The 24308-nt window shown below is 58.8% G+C and overlaps 1 protein-coding gene across 10 annotated transcripts in view; it reads left to right on the plus strand.

Moving 5' to 3' along the window:
• The window catches only part of HDAC7 (histone deacetylase 7), a 33305-nt gene extending 9234 nt beyond the window's left edge, over window positions 1-24071 (plus strand). For 4 of the 10 annotated variants that reach the window (XM_073214876.1, XM_037009078.2, XM_017652727.3 and 1 more), the window contains exons 2-26: window positions 5299-5349; window positions 8506-8690; window positions 8816-8906; window positions 9156-9267; window positions 9863-9978; window positions 10191-10316; window positions 10687-10778; window positions 10926-11036; window positions 11166-11346; window positions 11562-11758; window positions 11991-12164; window positions 13335-13554; window positions 14582-14715; window positions 14875-14995; window positions 15188-15237; window positions 16424-16531; window positions 17469-17524; window positions 17709-17796; window positions 18868-18987; window positions 19205-19302; window positions 20236-20354; window positions 20982-21115; window positions 21419-21503; window positions 22639-22774; window positions 22925-24071. In XM_073214876.1, the coding sequence (XP_073070977.1) occupies window positions 8553-8690; window positions 8816-8906; window positions 9156-9267; window positions 9863-9978; window positions 10191-10316; window positions 10687-10778; window positions 10926-11036; window positions 11166-11346; window positions 11562-11758; window positions 11991-12164; window positions 13335-13554; window positions 14582-14715; window positions 14875-14995; window positions 15188-15237; window positions 16424-16531; window positions 17469-17524; window positions 17709-17796; window positions 18868-18987; window positions 19205-19302; window positions 20236-20354; window positions 20982-21115; window positions 21419-21503; window positions 22639-22774; window positions 22925-22970 (2853 nt within the window). In that variant the 5' untranslated portion in view covers window positions 5299-5349; window positions 8506-8552 and the 3' untranslated portion in view covers window positions 22971-24071. Of the gene's footprint in view, window positions 1-5298; window positions 5350-7048; window positions 7112-8348; window positions 8421-8505; window positions 8691-8815; window positions 8907-9155; window positions 9268-9862; window positions 9979-10190; window positions 10317-10686; window positions 10779-10925; window positions 11037-11165; window positions 11347-11561; window positions 11759-11990; window positions 12165-13334; window positions 13555-14581; window positions 14716-14874; window positions 14996-15187; window positions 15238-16423; window positions 16532-17468; window positions 17525-17708; window positions 17797-18867; window positions 18988-19204; window positions 19303-20235; window positions 20355-20981; window positions 21116-21418; window positions 21504-21944; window positions 22037-22638; window positions 22775-22924 lie in introns of those variants that run through there. The other 6 variants (XM_037009098.2, XM_037009074.2, XM_037009086.2 and 3 more) reach the window with 6 other exon arrangements.
• Window positions 24072-24308: the final 237 nt, after the last annotated feature.

The following is a 24308-nucleotide window of genomic DNA, read 5'->3' on the forward strand; positions in this document are numbered from 1 at the left end:
ATAATCACGAAGAGATAGGAATTGTTCATATAACTGGCAGTCTCTCCAGTGGACGGAGTGGCTTGTGGGTAGCACAGGTGAACGGAGCCGAGGAGGGCCCCTGGTTCATGTGCAGCTGGGAGAGGAGCGAGAGACATGGGGAGGCAGGGTCTGGTGAGGAGGCGGAGCAGCACGGTGTGTAGGGGAATGAGTGTGAGCCTCAGAGGGAGAAGGAGCGGCCCTGAGAGGCAGCCCCGGGGTGGTGACTGTGCTTCCTGTGGGGCAAGCGCTGCCCTTGAGAAGACTGTCTGGGCTGCTGCTGAGAGGCAGCAGCTGGTCCGAGTGGGGTGCCAGGGTTGGGGGAGGGGGAGACAAAGGCAGAAGCTGACAACCTCACCTCTTCTCCCCAGACTACACCTGGGGCCCCCATCTTGACTGCTCAGGATGTTTTGTTTATGGTAGGGAAGATGGTGGTTAGACATAACAGTGAACGTCCTGTTCAGGGATTAGAGCTCCCAGAGAAGGGAAGTGAGGGCACGTGGAACATGTGTCGTCCAGGGCTTTCAGGACCTGAGGAGGTCTGGGGTGGTCTGGACCGGGGGCTGGGACTGCGGGAGCCTGCCACCTCGCCTTAGGGAAAGTGTGGGTGATGGAAGGGGATGTAGGCTCTCGAAGCCCGCCTCCCTGGGCAAAGAAGCTCTGCCTTCTGCTTCACACCTTCATGAAGGGCAGGCAGGGCAGACTGAGGGTGGTCTGAGGCTCCAGGAGGCCGGCAGAGCCTGGGGAGCCACTGTTCCCCTTGGCCAGAGACAGTGAAGCTCTCCAGAGCAGCAGCCCCGGGAACTGACAGCCACTCACAGCTCAGAATGGTCCAGGTTCCCCTGCCTTCACCGGGGGGGGGGGAGGCCACAGAGGGGCAGAGGACATGGGCTGGGGGCAGGGAACCAGGGAGGACGCTTTCCCACCCCTGGGAGCTCAAGCTGTTGCTGCCATGGTTACATCTGCTTCCTGTTTGATTCATCTCAAACAGCAGAAAGAGGGGGGTGCCGGCTCCCAGCTTGGGCCACTGCTGCATGGGGCTGTTTACAACAGCCGCATGTGGGATTCCCAGAAAGAGACTCCAAACCGGACATCCTGCGGCTGCAAAATACCCAGGTGTCAAGAGCTAAAAATAGCTGCTGCAGGGCCCCAGGCACGGGGAAAGGGGCATGCTGGCCGCAGAGGCGGGCGGGCCGGCCTATCACGTCCTGCTTCCTTCTTGGTGCACAGCTCCTGAGCCTGCCCAGCCTCAGTCCCCTTACCGTGGGCGGACAGAAGGCTTTTGTCTGGGCAGGCCACCCACCTGTGAGCCGAACCTCTGCCCATGGGCAGCTGACCCCTCTGCCTGCACCAGGGAGCTTGCTTTGGGATGCTAATGAGAAAGTCTGGAGGCACTTGGGAGCTTCCAGCAAAATGATACAGCTGGGCACCAAAGGGCAGGGAAAATGAAGCCCAAGCTCCTCTAAGACCTGAGCCTGTTGCCAGCTCCTTGTTCCCACATGCAGTCTGAAGTCCTTGCTTAGAACATGCAAAGTCAACAGGTGCTGTAAGTGATTGGGATTGCCTTCACAGAGACCCAAGGAGCTTCTGCTACAGGTGTGGGCCCCTGTGGCTGTGTGATGTTTTGCTCTTTCCCTGTGAGCAGCAGGGTCTTGGTATCTGCTCTCTAGCAGCTGGCTGGGGAGGAGCAGGAGGGAGCCCTGATTGAGAGCATGCATTCTGGAGCCCGATTGGCTGGCTCAAGTCGCAGCTCAGCCACTTCCATGTTACGTGACTTCAAAGCTATTTGATACCACTGGCCCGGTTACTGATCTATATAATGGGAATAAAAATAGTAAATACCTCATAGGTTTTTCATGAGGGCTTGATGAATTAGCAAATGTAAGGCAAATAGAATAACTCCTGGCACACAGTAAAGTGTTAGTTTATAAAGGTTGAGATGGAAGAGAAAGAGAATAGACTGTGGTTAGCAGAGGCAGGAATAAGAGATGAGGCCAGAAATACACCTGGGAGGAAATGGACTGTGGCTGAGGAGGATGCAGTTGGAACCAGACTCTGAAGGGCTTCTGCCAGGTGGGAGGCTGCAGACAAGTTCAGGGCCAAACAGTGTAATCACAGCCACTGAGGGAGCACCTTCCGTGTGCTGGCTGCTTCACACACAGTGTTGCTAATCTCAAATGAACTCTTCCAAGTAGATATTCTTACCCTCATTACATACTGGGCAGCCAAGGCTTGACCAGTGCGTTGCACCCTGGCTCTCTCTGCCAGCCACTGAGGGAGCCATTTTGGACCCAGGTCCACCTGACCTCAAAGTCAACATCCTGCACGCTGTGGACCTTCACTCCTGTCGCTTCGTGTGGCAGGAGATTCCAGCCAGTTTGTAGCCTCCAGGGTTCTGGATAATGCTAAGGAGTAAGGAGCATAGTGCCGAGATAATGAGTGTTAGAATTAATAATAAGAGAATTTCTGGAAGGGGGACATAAACTGCTAAAAAGGGTTGATTCTAGGGAAGTCCTAGGGAGTTGGATGAGTGAGAACCTTTTTGATTTATACTTTTTGAGGCTCTTTGAATTTTTTATTATCTGCAGTAGTATACTTCTTAATTTTTAAAAAATTGTGGGCTGTATTTTAAACTCCTTGAAAATGAGAATCAGGTTTCATTCATATTTTCATCCCTTCAGTCCCCAGGACCATGATCTCACATGGAGGTGTTTACTAACTGCATTTGGGACTGCCTGGGTTTCTCCTGTGCTGGCCTGGCCTGGCCTGGTTGTATCGCAGACCCGCTGGGTGACCATACCCAGCCCCTTCCCCTCTCTCTACTCTTCATCTGCAAAGTGCAAGTGTTGGCCTGGGCAATCCCTAAAGCCCCCTCAGCCCCTAACATTCTCAGATTCTGTGACCTGATGCCTTCATGAAGAGCTGCTCTGAGCTTAGCCCTCACCCTGTCATACAGGCCTGGCAACCATGATGTTCTTCTCATGTTTATTTATCCTCGTATCTTCCCGAAGCTATTTCACCCCACCTTTCTTCTCTGCCAGCCCCCACATGGAGTCTGGCTTTGCGTGGCCTGAGTCAGGGAAGGAGGACCAGAGCTGCCACTTGGGGGACTCAGCCTTGAACCCAGAACTGGTCTCCCACCGCTGCCTGCTTTCCTCTTGCCTGCTGGGGCCCAGGTCTTCCTGCTCCTCTTTTTCAGCTAGTTGGGAGACCAGGGAGGGGAGAACAGCCTCAAAAAGATCTGGAGGCATGGGGGGTGGGGGTGGGGTGGTGAGGGCTTCTGGGCAGCAGTGCTCCTGGGGAACCCCTCTCCTGACAGAGGCAGGTGGTCAGGCTGGGCTCAGGTTTCCTCTGCTGTGTGCTGGCTTTGGGGCAACCTCACATCTGCAGGTGAGGCCCAGGTCAACAAGGTGGGAGCAGAAGGTCGCCTGTGCAGGTGCTCCGGGGAGAGGAGGGTGGCGCTGGAGGTTGCCAAGGGCTGGGGCCAACCCACTAAGGCAGAGTTTCTGGGGCTCTGGTTTGGTGTGAGACTAGGTGCTCTGGTGCGATAAAGTGACCTGTAGGCGCAGATGGCTCAGTACCAGGTAAGGCGCTTCTTCAGCCTCTGGAGGAGGTAGAAAAGGGCGTAGCCAGGATTCCAGAAAGAAGAGCTCTCCACCCTGGCTGGGAGCTGTGTGCAGAAGGGTCCAGCCCCTAGGCAGTGTTCTCAGTCCCTCAGGTCCACTCACTCCTGATGTTATTTCAGCCTCACCCCGCAGTAGTGGTAACAGCATCCTGTAAGGGACCCCAAATTGACCCCCATCCCTGGGATACGGGTTGTTCACTTTCTGGGCTTAGGTTAGCCTATGGCTGGGTACCTTTGGATACCTTTCCTCTCTCTGACATAGGATCAGGTCTGATCTCTGTTGCTCTGGGTTCTTCTGAACTCAGAAGCTCTCAGCACAGAGCCAGGGAGTTGGGGGAGAAGCAGAACTTTTTCCAGGAATTGCTTTGGAAGTGGCCTCTATTGGCAACACACAGGCAGACAGGCGGGCACATATGCGGGCACATCCAGGCACACATGAAGGTGCACACACAGGCATGCGGGCACATGCAGGCACACGCAGCTTTTCTCAAGGGTTTATATCCCAGATCATCACCCCAAAACACCTCTCTTGGCTAGGCGGAGCAGTGGCACTTCCCTGCTAGCCCTCAGCCACTGGAGCTTGGGCATGAGTGCTGGAGGGAGGCTGGCTGTGCCTGGGGTTGCCCCTGCCGCAGTGGCGCCTGCCTGCAGGGAGTTCTCCTTTTTCAGCCTCTGGAAGAGGAACTGTGGCTGCCCCTTAAACACAGGCCCAAAAGAGCACTTGTCCTTCAGAAAATACCCTTTCTGCCCAAGTCTGGCTCTCAGAAGTCTGTGTGTCAGGTGGCCTCCCAGTGTCCTGGCTGCTGTCCCCTTGGCCCTGAGCTGGGTTAACAGGAGGGAACACATCCATCTTGGGCGGGTGGCCTTAGGACTCTCTCCCCCAGGCCTCTCTGCTGTGTACTAGCTGGGCCCTACCGTGGTGTGCCATGGGTTCTGCATGGGATAGGGGGTCCTGGGCCAAGCTTAGGAGGCTGGGAGAGGTAGCCATTTCCAAAAAGAAAGACTTCTATTTCAGGTTATGCAAGAAAAAGGCTGAGTGGTTCTCTCTTCTCTGGGGGTACAGAGGCTGCAGGACACAGGACTGGGGACAAAAGGGGTTCCTACTGTGTGGCCCTGGGGCTGTTCCAGACCTGCCACTGCACAGCTCTCACCAGACCTGACCTGACCTCCAGGCTGTACCCACGCCCTCCCCCACCGGAAGCCTCTCCATTCCCACCTGTTCCTTTCTGCCCCCACCTGGGAAGCATCTGCAGCCCCCACCCCTTCCTATTCTGCAGGCCTGCTCCTCCCTGTCTCCCTCCAGGCAGCTACGCTGTCCGCCTCCCTTGGGGACCCAGGATTCTGGACCCAGGAGGATAGGTCTGAGCACAGCAGGGAGGGCTGAAGGCCTTGTCGGGTGAACTGCGCCCCAGCCAGACCCGAGATCTGAGTTGGGCAGTAGGGTGGGTGAGGAGGAGGGGGCTGGGGCTGACGTTGCCTGACGTGGGAATCTGGGGAGAGGAACGGGGCGGGATCTCCTTTTCCTTGGCTTCTGGTTCGGGTGCTACGTCTGGGGTGCTCAGGCTGGCGCGGGGCCTGCCCGTTGTGGCCTCCTCCTCCCTCACCTTTCTCCCCTTCCCTGCCACCCCTTCATGCCCTCTCTGTTCTCTCTACAGATGGGACCCAGGTGAGCCCGGGTACCCTCCACCCCAGTGCCCCTGGCCCAGGTAAGGTCAGGCTTGAGGAAGACTGTGGTGGGGGGTGGAGGGCGAGGACGGAAAGGACAGAGGGCGAGGAGTGAGGGGTGGGGCAGTGGGGTCACTGGTGCACCTGCCAGTGAGTGGGGAGCTTGGGGTCCAGGGTTTGAGGGCAGAGCTGGGGTTTCACGGGGTAGAGCCGAGGAGCAGGGATGGGAGAGGCAGCTCCAGCCCCAGGAGCGCAGGAGGAGGAAAGGCAGGGTACTCTGGTCCTTGCTGAGTGCAGCAAGGTGGGAGGCAGGTAGGAAGCTAATACGTAAACCCCACCTGAGGTCTGGGTGAAACCCTGGCCCCGGGCGAGGCCACGTGTTCTATCCAGTGGTTTTCAGTCCTCACACTGACCCCGCAGGGTGGGCGTGGCCTTGCCTCACGCCGCTTGGGGGAGGAAGGGCCCTTTCTCAGCCCTCTTGCACTTTCTGTGTATGGCTGAAACCTCTGCTGTGAGGCTGCACTGGGCATGTTAGAGGGGCCTTCATGCTGCTGCCCTAGTTGAGGACTTGCCCACAGGGCTGGGCTGCACTGGAGAAGGGCTGCCCCTTCCTTCACTTCATCCAGTATCCACTTAGAGCCAGCTGGGTGCAAGGGTCATACCTAATGCCTTATCGCTGCAGGTGGCAGGGAGACATGAAGGCCAGGTATCCTCTTTGCTTCCATCCTGGCTGTCCAAAAGTTTACAGGCAGGTTGGGAAGACAAGATAACACAAATAAAAAGAGACGTAATAATAGAATGCAGTGTGTGACCAGGACAAAAGGAGGGAACGGTAAATTAATGAGTTCATCCCTGGTATCATTTACTTCTCCTAGATGTGTACTTTTCTAAAAAAATTAAAGAGAGAAATTTAAAAAAGGAAGAAAACATTAACGAACCCTGTCTCTGTGTCAAGGCACTTACTAGGCATTTTAGGAGGGATACAGAGATTTATTCCTGGATTCAACCACTATTTACGGGGAGACTCATGTGCTAGGTACTGTTCTAAATGCTGGAAAAGTGAACAAGAAACAAAACTGTCTGCCATTCTTATAGGCACAACTGCCAGCATGATTGAAATCTAGAGAGGGGAGGGACACGGTATGCTGGGCTGGGTCCAGGTCGGAGGGAAGACTCCAGCTGGGCTTGGAAGAAAGGGTAGGATCTGGAAAAGCTGAACTGCAGGGTGAGGGCGGTGCCCGCATGGGGACACTGAGCCACAGCCCAGAGGACATGGGTAAGAGTCAGGACGGGACCTGCCAGCCAGGGTGGAAGGTTGGGTTTAGCTGTAGGAGACAGTGAGAAGCCAGGTCAATGCCAGACTGTGGAGATCCCCAAGTGCTTAATCACCCTGAGAGGCACTCCCAGGGCTTCAGGCAGAGAACCTCCCCGCACTCCCAGCGCTTCTATCCCGGAGGCCTCAGTGGTGCTGCGGTGAGGGATGCGGCTAGCTGGGCGTCCAGGTGGCCTGCCTTGAGTTCCTCGGGGTCCCTCTGACATCACTGGGGAGTCACCCTGGGAGCCAGGATGCCGGGCCTGGGAGGATGGGACCCTTTCTGGGGCAGGAAGCCATTGGCATCAGGCCCAACCAGAGCACGAATCGGGGGCCCAGGGGTCAATGGACAAATAGTGGGGGTTTCAGAGCCATGCGCCCTGCGGGCCTCATCTGGGCACATGCCCATCTCCCTTCTTGACATCTAGAGAGCTGTGGCAGGCAACTCCCTGCTCTGTTGCCCTCTCGTCTGCTTCTTACCATCAGAGAATGTGAGTGGAAGCCCTTCGTGGCAACCCACTGCAGGCCTCTCTTCCTTTGCCCAGTGAGACCCGCCCCCCAGGAATTGGAGGGGTCCTTCCTGAAAGTTGATGGGAATTTGAGCCAGAACACTGGCCTCAGAGGGGCTGGAGCACAGGCTCACTCAGACCCTTGCGGGGCGGCCCTGGCTAAGACCTGCCACCTGGGCCTCGGTTTCCTCTTTTGGGGTGGTGGGACAGTGATGCCTCCCATGGCCTGCGGCGTGACCGGGTGGGAGGGTTTTGCAGACAGGTGCACAGGTGCACGGGTAATTGTGGACTAGGGCCTGAAGGCTGACTCTCCTGGCTCCCCGCGGTGCTTGGCCAAATTGCCTTCTAGTTCCCCTCAGCCTTGGGCCCAGAGGACAGCCTGTGGTGGCCCCAGAGGGGGATGCCCAGCACTGGACAAGCTGAAGGAGGCTCTCCAGAAAGGTTTCCCTGACTGTGTGCTCTGTCCTAGGACACCAGCTCCCACTCCCACCTGCTTCGCTTCGCCAGGATACTTGCTCTATGGCAGTTCCACCCCCAAGTGTCCTGCTGCCCTGCCCAGCCTGGCCCAGTGGGCACAGAGCACAGTCTGGTAGCTGGCTATAAATAGTCTCTGCACCCATGGCCTTGGAAGGGTGCTCCTGGCATGGGTGCAGAGGACACTCAAGAAGAGGCAGCTGAGCCCACTGCCCTCACCATGCCAGGCCCAGAGCTGGCTAGCATGAGGGTACCTGGGGGCAGGGCCCACAGGTGTGAGGTCCCAGCGAGCTGAGGAAGCTGTCCTGTGCCTAGGGCTGTCCAGGCCCAGAGTGTCAGGCCAGGGCTGGCTGTGGGCTTGAGATGCTGTGCCTTTGCCCAGTGGCCTGGGATAGAGCACAGGAGGGGGACAACTGAGAAGTCCTATGGGGACCTGTGGCTGGGAGGCTGGACAGAGAAGAGTGCTTGCCTGTCAGATCGCTGTCTTTGAGGGCAGCTCATTAGAGGGCCACTGGGCCAGATACTCATTCTAGCAGGGACAGAGGGAAGGGGATGACAGAGCCCAGATGCCACAGGGCTCACAACCCATCACTAAGTTGCCACAGCCTCAGCCCCTGGCCTGGAGAGGTGACATACTTAGTGGAAAGGCACTATGCTTTGTGTCAGAAGGCTCAATTCAAATAACCGGCTATAGGCTAACTGCACAGTTTATCTGACCTCCTTGCCCACGGACGAAGTGGAGTTGAAGGACCTTGCAGAGCCGTGGTGAGGATGGAGTGGGAAAAGGCTCCTGCGGGGGAGGGGTTCCCATTGACAGGTGAGCCTGAAGGGGGCTGATTAGGCAGTAACTGTGGGCCTGCAGACAAACTCCGGCTGACTGTGCCCTCCCTCTGTGTCCTTAGGCTGCCCCAGGCCCTGTGCAGACACACCAGGCCCTCAGCCCCAGCCCATGGACCTGCGGGTGGGTCAGCGCCCACCAGTGGAGCACCCCCCCGAGCCCACGCTGCTGGCCCCGCAGCACCCCTCGCGTCTGCACCATCCCCTCTTCCTCGCAGGCGTGCAGCAGCGCTCCGTGGAGACCCTGAGGGTAAAGATAGAGCTCCCTGCACACAGGGCAGCCTTGAGCTCGCCCTGGCCCCCTCCCTCCCTTCATCCTCCATGACCCTGATGTCCTCACCTCCTTGCCCTTCCTGGGCGTGGTCCTGCCCACAGCTCCCGATGGACACGCCAATACCGAAGCTGCAGATGGGCCAGCAGGAACAAGAGCTACGGCAGCTTCTCAATAAGGACAAGAGCAAGCGAAGTAAGGATGGAGACTCCCTGCCGGTGGGCCTGTGAGGGCTGGGCTGGGGAAGCCACTGCTAGCCTGGGTCTCCCTCTGCTTGCAGGGCCCTGCCTGGGGATGTCAGGTGGGTGGCCGGGTCTCGGGCCTGGGTCTTGTCTGAAGAGTGCCTGGGACACCCGGTACTGGGCGTGTGGACAGGGCACACAATGAGCCAGGGGGGCCACCCCCCTATCCCTTGCAGCCCACCCATGATTCTCTGCCCCACAGGTGCTGTAGCCAGCAGTGTGGTCAAGCAGAAGCTGGCAGAGGTGATTCTGAAGAAGCAGCAGGCAGCCCTGGAGAGAACAGTCCATCCCAATAGCTCCAGTATTCCCTACAGGTAGCCCTCTTCCACCTGTCCTCTTTTATCCCTGCCATGACCCTCTTCCCTGTATGTCAGCCTGTGAGTGCATACAGCCTCCCTTGCTTCTCCCAGCTGTCTGCCACCTGATCCTTACTCCTCACCTGTGACCATGCTGCCTGCCCAGCCCCCTGTCCCACCTGACACCTGCCCTCTTCTCTCCTTTACTTACCTCTCCCCACCCCGCCTAAGGCCCGTCCTCCCTCTTACATTCACAATCTCACATGTGTACTCTGCTGGCTTTCTTCCCCACACAAGTCCCTTTTCCAGGTCTTCCCCTAAGCTCAAAAATATCCTCACTTCTAGAGCAGATTCCTCCTGCAGGAGACAAGAGTCCCAGCATCTGGCCCTCACCCAAGCCAGGGAACCCTGGCTCCGAAGTCCCAATCAGAGGGCTGTTGGTAGGGAGGCTGGCCCCATGCCTGCCAGCCACAGACCCCCTGGCCCTGCTGGCTGCCACCCCCTAGCATCTCGGGGGCACAGGACTCTGGAAGGAGCACTGGCAGAGTGAGGCGGCTGCCAGCCCTGTGGGCGTCCATACCCCTCTGAAGCTTTCTTGGCACTCACCCCACAGAACTCTTGAGCCCTTGGAGACAGAAGGAGCCACCCGCTCCCTGCTCAGCAGCTTTCTGCCCCCTGTTCCCAGCCTGCCCAGTGATGCCTCAGAACACTTCCCTCTGCGGAAGACGGGTGAGTGGGCTGGGCAGGCAGGGACCTGCAGGGGCAAGACGGGGAGGGGCTCGGGCAGAGGTCTGGGGTGCGGGAGCCAGTGGGGAAGGGCAGCACGGGGCGCTTTTCTCCCTGGCTGCCCCTTCTCTTGCCTTAACTCAGAGGTGACTAGGAGGGAGGGCTGAGGGGCGGAGAGGAGGGTGCTGCAGGCTCTCAAGCTGCTGCTCCCGCAGTCTCTGAGCCCAACCTGAAGCTGCGCTACAAGCCCAAGAAGTCCCTGGAGCGGAGGAAGAATCCACTGCTCAGAAAGGAGAGTGCACCGCCCAGCCTCCGGCGGAGGCCTGCGGAGTCCCTCGGTGGTGAGGGCCATCAGGGTGGCATGGCGGGGCAGGGGGTGCCCTTGAGGTCCCACCCGGACTGCAGTCGCCTCCTCAGGGCTAATGCCTGGCTATGCAGGGTGTATCCTACACACTGAGGGGACGCTAAGAGCAGCCCTTGCTCTTTTGGCCAAGCCGGCGTCCACCCAGAAGGAGCCTGTTAGGAAAAAGGTGTCCAAACTTACCGGAGACTCACGGCAGCCTGCCTTCTGCCCCTTATGGGAAGAAAGCAGGAAGCAGAGACTGCCTGCTGGGGAGGGGTTGTCCTGGATACCTTGGACCAGGGGCCCAGCCCTGCCCTCCTGGCCACACCTGGCCTCTAACTGCACTTCCCTGTCTCCCCGACCCTCAGACTCCTCCCCCAGTAGTGGTAGCACTCCGGCATCAGGGTGCAGCTCCCCCAATGACAGCGAGCATGGCCCCAACCCTGTCCTGGGCTCAGAGGTAAGGCCTCGCAGGCTGGGCTCTGCCTTCTCAGCAGGTGGCCCTGACCTGGCTGGGCCACCACTGGGCGGCCTCTGGGTGTCCTGGGGAAGGCGTGCCCCGGGTGGAGTTCTGGGGCCAGTGACCCGGCCCTGCTCCCCACGGCAGGCGCTCTTGGGCCCGCGGCTGCGGCTGCAGGAGACCTCTCTGGCCCCGCTCGGTTTGCCGACAGTGTCCCTGCTGCCCGCGATCACACTGGGGCTGCCAGCCCCTGTCAGGGTGAGTGGCTGAGGTGCCCTCCCCCATTTCATGTTCCTGGCTTCTTCTGCTTCCTTCTATTGCCTATCTTTCTACCTTTACCACTCTGCTGAATCTTCTCCCTGTGACTTCTTTCTATCTTTCCCCCAGGCTGATGGTGACCGCAGGACCCACCCAACACTGAGTCCTCGGGGGCCAGTCCTGGGAAGCCCCCATGCTCCCCTCTTCCTGCCCCACGGCCTGGAGCCTGAGGCTGGGGGCCCCTTGCCCTCTCGCCTGCAGCCCGTTCTCCTCCTGGACCCCTCAGTCTCTCACACCCCACTGCTGACGGGTGAGTCCTGCTGCTTCTCCAGGGAGGGGCTGGGTCTGTGCACCATGCTCAGGGCTGGTCTGGGGAGGGATTCCACCGTCGCGGCCTCCTCTGCAGCCCCCTGTCCTCCTGTGCACATCCTTGCTGAGCCCCTGCCCCCCGCTGCATGCCCTTGCTGCTTCCACTCCTCCCTGCGGTTCCCTCCTCATGCCCCACCCCCACCCTGTTCTTTGCAGTGCCGGGGCTGGGACCCCTGCCCTTCCACTTTGCCCAGTCCTTACTGACTACCGAGCGGCTCTCTGGGTCAGGCCTCCACCGGCCGCTGAGCCGGACCCGCTCAGAACCCCTGCCCCCAAGGGCCACCGCCCACCCACCGCTGGGCCCCCTGAAGCCCCATCTGGAGCGGCTCAAACCCCACATCCAGCTGATCAAGGTGAGGGCAGCTGGGTAGGGGTGGTGGTGAGGGTTGCTTAACTGGGCCTGTTGGGGCTGAACGAAGAAGGGAGGCTTAGGAAGAGCAGGGAGCTGAAGGGCCAGAGAACACGTGTCTCCTGAGGGCCAAGAGCTGTGTGGCCACTGAAGTCCCAGCAGGAGGAGCAGCCACCAAGCCTAGCCCACACCCCACACTCAAGGATGGCTTCTCATTGAGCGTCTTCCCTCCTCAGAGGCCCGCCAAGTCAAGTGAGAAGCCCCGACTGCGGCAGATACCTTCTGCTGAGGACCTAGAGACAGATGGTGGTGGAGTGGGGCCCGTGGGCGGGGACAGTATGGAACACAGGGAGTTGAGCCACAGGCAGCATGACGCCAGAGGCCCTGTTCCTCTCCAGCAGCACCAGCAGGTAAGATAGCACCCAGCTGTTCCTGGAGGGTATCACCAGGGAACCTTGGGGCCTGGCATAGACGGGAGGGAGGGAGATAGGGGGTCAGGGCCAGGAACAGCTCTGGGACCCATGGTTGCCCTGCCAGATCCACACCAAGGTGCAGACACAGGCACACACACACACACCCATGCACATATATGTGCACAGTCCAGCAGCCAGCTAGCCAGTCTCCCGTGAAGCCATGTCCCTTGTCCAGCAGTGAGGCTGGCCTTTCATGGAGCCGTGCACATCCTTGCCCCAGTGCTTCTCCCTGTGAGCAGGTATGCTGCCTCCAGGAAGGTGGCTAGGGAGCAAGTGGGGCAGAGCCGGGCTCAAGCACCCCAGCCAGAGTGCTCCCCCACCTGAGTGAAGCTGTGCTGGGGCTGCTGTAACAGGCTACAGGCTAGGCGGCTTAAACAGAATAATACACTGTCTCCCAAATCTGGAGGTGGAGGTTTGAGGTCAAGGTCAGTAGACTGGCTCCTTCTCAGGGTTATGAAGGAAAGCAGTGCTCCAGGTCTTTCTCTTTGGCTGTAGCTGGCTGTCTTCTCCCTGTGTCTGCACATCGTCTTCCTTCTGGCCATGTCTATGTCCAAATTCACCCTTTTAGAAGGACAAGAGTCATATTGGATTAAGGCTCACCCTAATGACCTCATTTTAAGTTGATTATCTCTGTAAAGACCCGATCTCCAAGTAAGGTCACATTCTGACATACTGGGGGGTGGGATTTCCTTCCTAAATGCAAAGTTGGAAGGGGAACACAATTCAGCCCATGATATGTGGTACCACTAACACATGCTCACCCAGAATCCTGTGTCCTTGGGCAGGTGTACAGTCCTTGGAAAAGAAGAGATGGGGTTAGAGCTGGTCCTGAGGCCTCTCACCTGGTTTCTGACTTTGGAGTCCCCAGGGCCCAGGGAGCTCTGGTGGAATGGGGTGGTCAGTCTGGGGTGCAGACATTTGGGGGCCTGGCAGGGGTGAGGGGCTCATAGAGTCAAAAGGCCAGATCCTGGCTGGGAGGCAGGCCTATAGGCATCCTGGAATCTACCCAGAAAAGGGGCTTGTCTGGAGGTTTCTGAGACTTTGGGCAGAAGCAGGACGGAGCAGGGTCCTGAGAACCTGGAGACTGAGGCCCCCTGTGTCCCTCAGGTGTTCCTCTGGGAGCAGCAGCGGCTGGCTGGGCGGCTTGCCCGGGGAGGCACTGGGGAATCTGTGCTGCTTCCTCTGGCTCAGGGCAGTCACCGGCCCCTGTCCAGGGCTCAGTCATCCCCGGCCGCACCTGCCTCACTACCAACCCCAGAGCCGGCCAGCCAGCCCCGTGTCCTGCCTGGCTCAGAGACTCCTGCCGGGACCCTGCCCTTCACCACAGGTAAGACCCGGATTCTAGTGGGGCAAGAGGACGGGGCTGGGGGCACACACAGGCCCAGGGCGTGAGTCCCTGTCTGTGTCATGGCGTCACTGGGACATTACAGGAAAGCGGAAGAATAGAATGAAAACTGTCCCCCAGTGCTGCCACTCTGAGGTGGCCACTCTTAAATGCTGCTTTACTTCTGTCCAGTCTTTGTTCTGGCCTTATGTGTACATACAAATACCAAATACACGTAACCACATTGTGTCCCCCATTTATTCAGTTAACATGTTTTGAATACCTTGCAATATAATTAATCTTTAGAAGTGAGATTTTTGTGGTATTTCATTGGAGTATTTTATTTTGATTTAAGATTTCTTACTGGTTGGGGATTAGAGGGCACTCATTCTTATCTGAATTTCCTTGTACATAAATCTTTCCTCATCCCCGGAACTGTTTCCCAAAAGTCACTCTTCAGGAGTGGCATCCCTGGGCCAAATGGTACCAACACTTGAAGATGCTGATGTCTAGAGGCGCACTGACAGTGAGCCCCCTGCCAGCAGCGGTGCAGGGTCCTCTCGGCTTCCTGCCGGTCGCCTGAGAACAGCATTTTCCCCAGACTGCATCTGTCCTGTCTCATTCCCAGCTCCCAGTTCTGGGGGTTCTGAAGAATTCTTTCTCCTCTTGCTTCCCCTTTGTAGCCTGCTTGGGTCATGACATCCAGTGTGAGACCTCCCTTGATTAGGCTTTGAGCTCTTGAGGCCATAGTAGATGTATTGGGCCATATAAGGAGGGTTCGGTGTGTCTAGAAGGCAGGGCCATCTGGCAGTCGTGTTGCAGGGGGTGGTGGTGCTATGAGATGCCTGAAGACTGCCCGGGGAGGCTGCCAGGGGGTGTGCATACAGGTGTGCAGGGCCAAGGGGCGGGATGGGGTATGTGGTACTGTGGGTGTGGGGGGCATGCTGACCCTGGCCATGTGTGGGCGCTCCATGTGCAGCCGATGGTGGGGAACTCCCTGGGGTCCAGGCCTGAGCCCTGCTCCCGGCAGGGCTGGTCTACGACTCGGTCATGCTGAAGCACCAGTGCTCCTGTGGAGACAACAGCAGGCACCCGGAGCATGCGGGCCGTATCCAGAGCATCTGGTCCCGGCTGCAGGAGCGGGGCCTCCGGAGCCAGTGTGAGGTGAGGAGGCGGGGTGGGTCTGCAGAATGGATGAGGTGAGAGTAACGAAGGAAAGGGGCCGGGAGGCCCTGGTGCAGTGTGGGCTGCGGGGCCAAGGGAGCAGCGGCCAGGGCGGGGTCGGGCTGAATGGGGCTCAGGAGCTCCGTGGTCCTTCCCCAGTGTCTCCGGGGCCGGAAGGCCTCCCTGGAGGAGCTGCAGTCAGTGCACTCCGAGCGCCATGTGCTCCTCTACGGCACCAACCCGCTCAGCCGCCTCAAACTGGACAACGGGAAGCTGGCAGGTAGGGGCCCGGGGGCGCCTGCTGTTCCTGTACCCCTCCTGGCTCACCCAGCCCCAGCCTCTCCTGTGCCCTCTTGTCCAGCTCTGCCCAGCCTGCCCCTCCAGCACGCTGGATGTACCCTCACTGCCCCTTGTCCCTCTGCTGTGCACCGCTGCCCCTGGCAGGGCTCATGCTCTGGGCCTCTCCCTGCAGGGCTTCTGGCACAGCGGATGTTCGTGACGCTGCCCTGTGGTGGGGTTGGGGTAAGTGTGCCTGTGGCCTCACGCGGCCATTGCCATGGGTTCTTGGATCCCTTCCCCTCCTTCTCCCAGGCCCATCCGCTGCCTGCTTGTTCTGGGTCTGCCAGACCCAGCAGGCCAGGGGCTTTCCCATAGTGTCCCTCTGCTGGCTAGAAGCTCCTTGCAGGCCCGTCAGTGTTTCCTAAGCGTGGAGCCCTGGGCTTCACACTTAGCCAGTATAAATGATGAGGAAGGCTCCAAGAGCAGGGCCGAGAGTGGGGCTGGGGGTCATCTCCCTTTGTGATGCCCTGGTGCTCAGGACTGGCCATTCCACGCCAGCCTCCAGGCGGCCTTGCCCTCCCCGAGTGGGCCTCTGTCCACTCGGGGCTGCCTGGCCTGGGGCTGAGGGGTACCCTCCTCTACCACTCCCCAGCTTTCCTTCCTCCTGCCGCCTCTGGCGGGGCTCTCCTCGCCTGAAAAAGTCCCTGCAGTGTTTCCCAGCCAGCTGTGTGAAGGCAGGGGATGGAGGCCACGTTGTGGAGGGAAATGGGAGCCGTAGCTGGGGGGCTGTTTGGGGGAGCCAGTCAGCGCCCTGTTCACAACTTCCCATTTCTTGCCACTTTCTGATTTTTCCAACTGTTGTTGCCTCTGTTTTCTCCTCCCTCCTCTCTCTGTCTCTGTCTCTCTCTCTCTCCAGCCTCTTGCGACTCTCTCTGCCTTCCTCGCCTCTCTTGGTCCGCCTCGCCCTCCCCATCTCCCCATCATGCCCCCCGGCCCCTCCCTAGCCTTGAGGCCCAGGGACTGGGTTTGGGGGGCCTCCCAGCCTGGGCTAGGGGCCCTGAGTGGAAGACAGTGGTGCAGACGGCCCCTCGAGCTCCGACCATCCCGCAGGGCCGGAGCAGAGTCAGCTGGGGCTTAAACCCCTCCCGGCCCAAACCCCAAGTCCCGCCCAGGTAACGCCGCGCCCCCGACCGGGAGGCAGGGGCGAGGCTGCCGCGCTGTCCGCCCGAGGGCTGGTGCAGCGCACTGGCGCTGGGAAGGAGTCGTGCCGGGCCTGGGGGGCGCAGGAGGCCTTGCCTTCGGGCGGGCGGTGCGGCACTGGGGGGCGGCGCTGCCTGCCCGGCTCCCTGCCCAGGGTCCTGGCCGTGGGGGCCGGCTCCTGTGAGACGGACGCCTGGGGCGATGCCGGCCCTGACTCTGGCCCCCGCAGGTGGACACCGACACCGTCTGGAGCGAGCTGCACTCCTCCAGTGCGGCTCGCTGGGCCGCCGGCAGCGTCACCGATCTCGCCTTCAGGGTCGCTTCCCAGGAGCTGAAGGTGGGCGGGCCGGGCGTGGAGGGGGTGCATGTAGAAGGCGTGGGGAGGGCCAGACCCAGAACCACAGGCGTTATTTTTCTTGGATATCACCACGGGGTTTTGGAAGGGATGTGGAGAGTTCTGGGACCAAAGTGAGATTTGAACACTAGTCCTAGGCTCCTTGGTGAGGAATCAGCGCACCGGGACACTGGGCCTTTGGTCTCTGTAAGACACACGGGGTCGTGATCATCCAGGATCATGTAACAGACCCGCGGCGTGACCACAGGCACACCTTGGGTGCTCTGGACTTCTGCATGTTGGCAGATTGGTTCTTGGGGAGGCTGACGTACTGTTTTCAGGCCTGGCTGGCTGCTCTGGGCTGGGCATCTGACAGGGTCCTGTGCTGAGGACCACACACCATTGCCTGAGGGCTCACAGCCTGAGGCAGTCCCGCTGTGCTCCTGTCAGACAGCTCCTGATGGGCTTTGCAATTAAGGGCACAACACTGGGTTTAAAATCCTGGCTCCACCATTTACAACCAGGTTACTTCACACAAGATGTTTTCCTGTAAACAACATTTTCCCTAGCCTGTAAACTAGAGGTAATAATAACATTTATCTTATGGAGATGTTGCAAGGATTAGACAGCACGCACCTCTGAGATGTCAAGAGGAACTCCAGCACTCATAAAATGCTTAGTGCAGTGCCAGGCAGGTGGGTTTTGCCCAGGAAATAGTAGCTGTTGTTATAGTGATAACTGCCAGGACACACCAGGGTGAGGGTTCTGTGTTCACAGCCACCTAAAAGCAGAGAATGCCCAGCCTGGGGGCTGAGCACTAGGTCATAGACATGCCACGTGCTGGCAGCCAGGAATGAGCCTGGGGCTGGGGGCAGGTGCATGGAGATGTGGGTCAGAAGGCTGGCCGACTGGTTGGTTGATAAGCATTCTTTGTTTCCAGAACGGTTTTGCTGTGGTTCGGCCCCCAGGACACCATGCAGACCACTCCACAGCCATGTAAGGCCTGAGGGAGGCCTGGGTGGGGGGCAGTGAAGGGCAGGCCCCCAGGGCCTTCCTTTGAGACCTTTCCCCTCCTTCCCCTATGCCTTCTGGGGCTGGGTTGCTGGGGCCAGTTGTGGGAGGCCTGAGAGGTGGAAGCACAGGGAAGGAGTGGGCTGGCAGGACCTTTCTCTCCTCCCAGGGGCTTCTGCTTCTTCAACTCAGTGGCCATTGCCTGCCGGCAGCTGCAGGAACAGGGCAAGGCCAGCAAGATCCTCATTGTGGACTGGGTAGGTCCCCATTCCTTGCCCTTCAGATCCAAGAGCCCCGTGAAAAGAGCCTGGCATCAGAAGATAGGGCTTTGTGGCCTAGTTGTCGGTAGCCTCCCAAGCCTCAGTTTCCCCATGTATAAAATGCAAGTGAAGATAACACCTCCTGGGGGAGGCCCAGAGGACACTGGGAAGGCCTTCAGCCCTAACAAATCCGCACAGTGGGAGGAGCCATTTGAGTGCTTTCCTTTGGCCTCTGTTGACATCCTTCTGCAGATGTAATGTCTGCTTTTTCCCTGCAAAGTTACAGTAACACTATTAGCAGATAGCATCAACATGCCTGTAATCACATCCAAACACTGTGTAATCCTGACTGCAACCCAGTTACAGATGAGGAAAGTGAGCACCGAGAGGTCATGTCACTTACACACTGCTACGTGCCAGTAAGTCCTGGGCTGCAATTTGAGCCCAGGCCTGTTAGCCTAGAGTACATGCACCTGACTGATAGCACTCTGCACTGGCACCGTGGATGGAGTGTTCTTACACACAGGCTGAGGACAGCAGAGGGACTGCGCCCCTTGCACCCTACATGTCCTAGGGGTCACCACGTGGCAGGCCTTAGCTCTTCCTTGGGGACAGCACTGGCCGTGTTTTCGTGATGCTCTGTGACCGACCTTGTTTCTGATCACCTGCATCACTCCATGACCTTGGGCAAGATAGAGCAGCAACGTCTCCTGACACGTGTGACCCTGGACTCTTCCCTGTCCTGCCACTAATCCACTCCCACACACTGAACTCTCTCTGGCTGGCCTGCCCTTGGCATGCCTGCCCCACTTCAGGGTCTCACACCTGCCCTCCTCTGGTGTGTCATATACATGTCTACACATACATGGAGAGGTTGAGGCTCAGCAAGGGCCAGCAGATTGCCTGGGGTCACTCAACAGCTTACCACTAGGACCCCATTTCCTTATCTCCAGTCTGGGGACCTGACCCTCAGATTGGGCACTGACCTAGAAACCCTTCTAACCTGTCCCAGGCTCCATCTCTCAGCTCTCAGGCCTTCCCTAATCCACTGCCCATCTCCCTGCACAGGATGTTCACCATGGCAACGGCACCCAGCAGACCTTTTACCAGGACCGCAGTGTGCTCTACATCTCTCTGCATCGGCACGACGATGGCAATTTCTTCCCAGGCAGCGGGGCTGTGGAGGAGGTGACGCGCGTTACCGCCCAGGCTCACTGCCTCCTTTGTGGCCCTCATTCTGCCTCTGTCCCAACCAGCTGTGTGATGTTGGGCAGACGTTTTAGCCTCTCTGACCCTCCATCTCTCCTAGAAGTGAAGAGGCTGGGTGAGCGGTCACACGGCCACACCCTGGGCTTCCTCTCCCGGGACTGCACTCCTCATGTCTCTCTTGCTTCTTGTTTTCCAGGTGGGAGCTGGCAGTGGTGAAGGCTTCAATGTCAACGTGGCCTGGATGGGAGGCCTGGACCCCCCGATGGGAGATCCTGAGTACTTAGCTGCCTTCAGGTAAATGCTCTGGGGCCACATTACCAAGAGCAGCTGCTGGCCTGAGAGGGGAGACGGGCACGGGCAGTGCGAGCGGGGCTGCCACATTGATTCAAAGAAAGCTGTGTGGACGAGGTGGGTTTTGCTTGGGAGATGAGAAGCTTAAGCTGTAGAGAAAGAGGGAGAGCAGATGGCACCCACATCACAGGAGTGCTTAAGAAAAGCCATTCTAGAAGAGGAGCTTTGGGCTCTGATTTAAGAGTGCTTATATGTTCCACTCTGGAGTCATTATACTCCATTTGGGAGAAGACAAGCCAGCAAGTAGGTCTCAGAATCCTTTCTGGAGATAATTCTCCATGAGAGCTAATTCTCTGGAGCCCTGGACTGGGGTTGCTGGCATCTGTGTGCAGAGCCCGGGACCTTGGAAGACGTCAGAATGGCCCCCAGAGTTGGGTCAGGGATGGAGGGAGGCAGCTGTGGGGACCTGGCAGAGAGTCCTTCTGGGTGGCCCAGACCTTGGAGGGTCTGGTCGCCCTAGTCAGGTCTTAGGCGGCAAGTGGTGAGGTCTGGCCAACTCAGTGTACAGGGGGTAGCACCTCAGTCCCAAGTGTTTCCAGTCCCCAACTGGGTCTGACCCCTCCCTGGGGCCCTGCCCACTGCAATCCCCCACCCCCGACCCATCGCACTCTCCTCTTTCATTCCCTCTGCTCCCCCACCCTTGGTTCCTTTCTGCCTCTTGACAGTTAGAGGTCCTGGATGGCTATATCCTTAGGTGATGCCAGGGACATAGGTGGCCAGCCAAGGTCAAGGAAATCAGAGGGATCCCTAGTCCTGCTGGGACACTGGGTATCTTGGAGTCCTAAGAGGAAGGTGTACCCCCAGTGAAGTTGGCGGGAAAGGGCCTCTGCCCCCAGCAACCCTGCACAGTGTGGTGAGCTCCCGACACCTTTGCAGGATGGTCGTGATGCCCATCGCCCGGGAGTTCTCTCCAGACCTGGTCTTGGTGTCAGCCGGATTTGATGCTGCTGAGGGCCACCCAGCCCCGCTGGGTGGCTACCGGGTTTCCGCCAAATGTAAGGAGGGCCCAGCCCAGGAGGAGGTGTAGGGAACGAGGACTGGGCTTGCCCAAGTACAGGAACAGGCAGTCATGGCCACCATGAGTGAGGACTGGGGAGTGGCAGCTGGCTCTGGAAGTCCCTGGGCTCTGCTAGTCTAGCACAGCCCAGGGCCCTTGCTCATGACCATGTTGGTTCACCATGAGAGGCCTGCGCCACCCTAGGACTCCATTCCCACACATCCGGGAGACTCAGCCATAGAACACCCCCTGTCCCAGCTGCCACTCCCAGGCTGGGCCGGCAGCATCTCCTGAGGGAGTGTCCTTAGGACAGAGGGAGCCCACTCAGCCGACTGGGCCATGGGGCTGGAGGACAGAAAGGATGGTGTGGCTTAGTGAAAAGGACATTGGCTGGAGTTGATGTCCCAGGCTCCAGCCAGCCCTGCTGTCTGTCTACTAGCCCTGTGCAAGCCCCTTACATCTCTGAGCTACTCGTAGGATTTGCATGGGGCTCCTTGTGAACATACTTGGAAACTAGGGTTTGTGCGTCTGAGTCATTACCTGTAGAGGAAGAAGCAGGGGCATGGGTGGAGAGGGTCCCGGGTCCCCCCCACACCCTTCACATTGCTCCCCTCCCATCCTCCAGGCTTCGGGTACATGACGCAGCAGCTGACGGGCTTGGCAGGGGGCGCGGTGGTGCTCGCCCTGGAGGGAGGCCATGACCTCACAGCCATCTGTGATGCCTCCGAGGCCTGTGTGGCTGCTCTTCTGGGCAGCAAGGTGAGCTTCCCGCCCCCATTGCTGCATCTGTGGGGCAGAGAGCCCAGCTCTTCCTGGATGACCTCTGAGCTGTCAGTGTGGTGTCTTCCTGAAGGCTTGCAGGTGGGGTGGGTGGCCGGGCTTGGAAGGAAAGGGACAGAGTGGATGCCTCTTCCTCACGTCAGGTTTAGGGCCCGTGTCTCTGCTCTTGGCAGAGCCAAGATCACATGCCTGTTTGTGCCTGGAAAGCCAGGGACCTTGGGGTAGGAGAGAGCTGGGCCTGTGGGTCCCTGAGATGGGTGGCTGATGTACTGTTTTCTGCAGGTGGACCCCCTCTCAGAAGAAGGCTGGAAACGGAAACCCAACCCCAACGCCATCCGCTCTCTAGAAGCTGTGATCCGGGTGCACAGTGAGTGTGGACCGCAGGCTGGGAGACCCTTAGGGGTCTGCTGTCCCCAGTGACTGGGTCCCAGGGCTTCCAATGCCACCCAGGCCAGGGGCTCTGCTTGCTGGTCTGGAATAGGCTCCCTGTAAGTTACCCCCGTAGGGATGGTGGGATATCCTCAGGGCCTTCCCACTGGACCCAGCAGGGCCCACCATACAGTCCCCTCAAGGCAGGACTGGCTTTCCATCTCCAGCCACTGCCTTGGGCCAGGGCCAGACCAACAGCCACACTCAGGCCTGTGTGCTGAAGGCACTGTCCTCACGCCTGGCCATAGGGGTCTTCTTAGGAGCTCTGCCTGCTTTGGGGGCTGGGTTTGAGAATGACCCCACACGGAAAATACTAAATTTTCAAGTTCAACTCAGCATCTGTGGAGCACTTTATGTAAAGCAGTATGTTCTGCACCAGGGTATAGAAATGGAGAAAACAGATTTCCCCACGTCTGGGACTCAGGCAGCCGTCTGTGACAGAGCCCTCACCCTGGGACAGGCTGTGTGCTGGTGTGTCCCATGGACATTATTTCTTAAAACAGGAGGCAGGATGGTTGTGACCATGGTCTGGGTGGGGAGTGGAAGCCCGGGGTGGGTAAGTGGCTTGCCAACGGCCACACCGAGTGGCTGTGGTGATCAGCCCTCCCAATGCCCAGCCCTCCCGCTCCCACATGCCCATCCTGCTGCTGGCTGAGCCTTGCTGGGGCTGCCTGTGAGGGGGACCTTGTGCTCCAGGAGACCAGGGCTTGGGATCTGTGAGGTCACCCTGATACAGACTCCATCAAGGGGAAGTGGGCCCTGCTGGTGTTCCAGCAACCCCACACCTATGGGAATGAATCAGAGGTGGACTTTCAGCCAAAGCAGTGGGAGAATGGCCAGGGCACTGACTAGGGCCCCTCACAGCAGTGCTGAATCTGCTCCACTCACCTTGTGAGAGCTGCAGGGGAGGTGTGCTGAGATAGAAGAGGCAGGTGAGAGAGAGCTCACCCCCCACCTATGATACGGGCCCTCGGCCTGAGAGGTGCACCTGAATGTGGGTCTAGGGTGTGTGGTATAGCAGGGTGGAGGGGCTTGCTTTCTCCAATCCTTTCTGACTGGGCTTCTTGCCCCAGGTAAATACTGGGGCTGCATGCAGCGCCTGGCCACCTGTCCAGACTCCTGGGTGGCCAGGGTACCAGGGGCTGATGCAGAAGTGGAGGCAGTGACAGCACTGGCGTCCCTCTCCGTGGGCATCCTGGCTGAAGACAGGTAAGGCCAGCCTTCTGGCCAACAGCCTTTCCACCCCTCGGATCCTCCCAGCGTGAGGGCTCCACATCCTCGGACAGCTGCCCCAGCCTTCCAGGCCTCCTGGGAAGCTGGGCTGAGGTCTTCCCGGCATCTTGTCCTTGTCCCTCCCAGGACCTCAGAGCAGCTGGTAGAGGAAGAGGAACCCATGAATGTCTGAGGCTCCAGGACCCGCCCACCCACCCTTTGGGCCTGGTTCCTGCCTAACCTCTGGCAACAGGACCCAATCCTGGGGCCTTCAGAGACTCTCCAGGCAGGGAGCTGGAGCCAGAGAACAGACCCCACAGCCACCCCAAGGAGCCTAGGATGGGGCCCAAAGAGGACGCGGAGAAGAGGCAGGCTGGGTAGCCAGCCAGGCCCCAGAGGGTTCTCAAGAGCAGAGTCCACTGCTCTGGACTCCAGGCCCCTGGCTGGGAACGCCCTTCCTCAGGACTGCAGAGAGGAGGACTGGCTCAGTGTGGCCTACCCATAACCACTATTCCTGGCTCTGTAGACCCCAAACTTTGCACATGGCCCCAGGCTCCACACAGAAATGTGAACTTGGCCTCAGCCAGGGTAGCCCTTCCTGGTTCTGAGGGCTGCATGGGGGGAATGGGCAGAGGTGGGAGGAGCCAGGGGTTCCATCTCTGCGTGCAGTGGGAGTCCCTCCTCTCACCAGCTTCTTCAAGTGATTCAGGAAGCTGCCCACCCCCCGCCAGCCACCACCAATGGGCAGGAGACAAAGCTCCTTCCAAAAGCAGCCGCTGGCAGGCCTCCCATCTGGTCCCTGCCCCTGATAGGGGCCACCCTAGGTTGGCCATCTCAGCGCCCTGGTGGAGCAGACAGGTGCTTCTGGAGCTCTGTGCTTCTGATCAATGGTGCCAGCCCCTCCATCTACCCTTGGAAGCACAGTGTGATGCCCAGGGATCCCTTGGTCACTGACCTCTCCATGAGCCTCCTCTCTTTCTGGGGTGTCCCCCACCCCAACTCTGACTCCTGCCCCATCCATGACTAGTTTGGTTGGGAGGAAAGGGGGTTGGAGAGTGGGTGCAAGGTATGGCGGAGGGGGAGCTGCCTTGGCCAAGTCTTCAAGGCTTCTGGGGCCTAGGCCTGGGGCTAAGAAGGAAAGTGTGTGCATGTGAGAGAGAGAGAGAATGTGTATGTGACAGAATGTGTGTGTGTCTTCTCTATGACTACCATACCCTGTGTATGTATGCATGTTTTTGTAAAAAAGAAAAAAATGGAAAAAAATCTGAAGAATAAATGTTTTATTTGCTTTAAAGGAACGTGCAAACAGGCTTCTCGGAGTGGGGGGGGGGTGCAGTGGGCATACAGTTGTAAGCCCAGTGTGCGCCTGGTTCGGTGTGAAGAAGGTGGGGCTGACGGGCAGCCCCCTTCTGGCTCCTTGCCTTCGTGTGGACATCCTGGACACACCTTAGCTGCCCTGCTGTCCCACCTCAGGATAATAAAGAGGCAGCGGCTTTGGGCTGAGTCCATGGGCAGAGGGCCCACTGCAGCA

This window comes from Manis javanica, chromosome 10 (genome assembly GCF_040802235.1).
Source record: "Manis javanica isolate MJ-LG chromosome 10, MJ_LKY, whole genome shotgun sequence".
Classification (NCBI taxonomy): domain Eukaryota; kingdom Metazoa; phylum Chordata; class Mammalia; order Pholidota; family Manidae; genus Manis; species Manis javanica.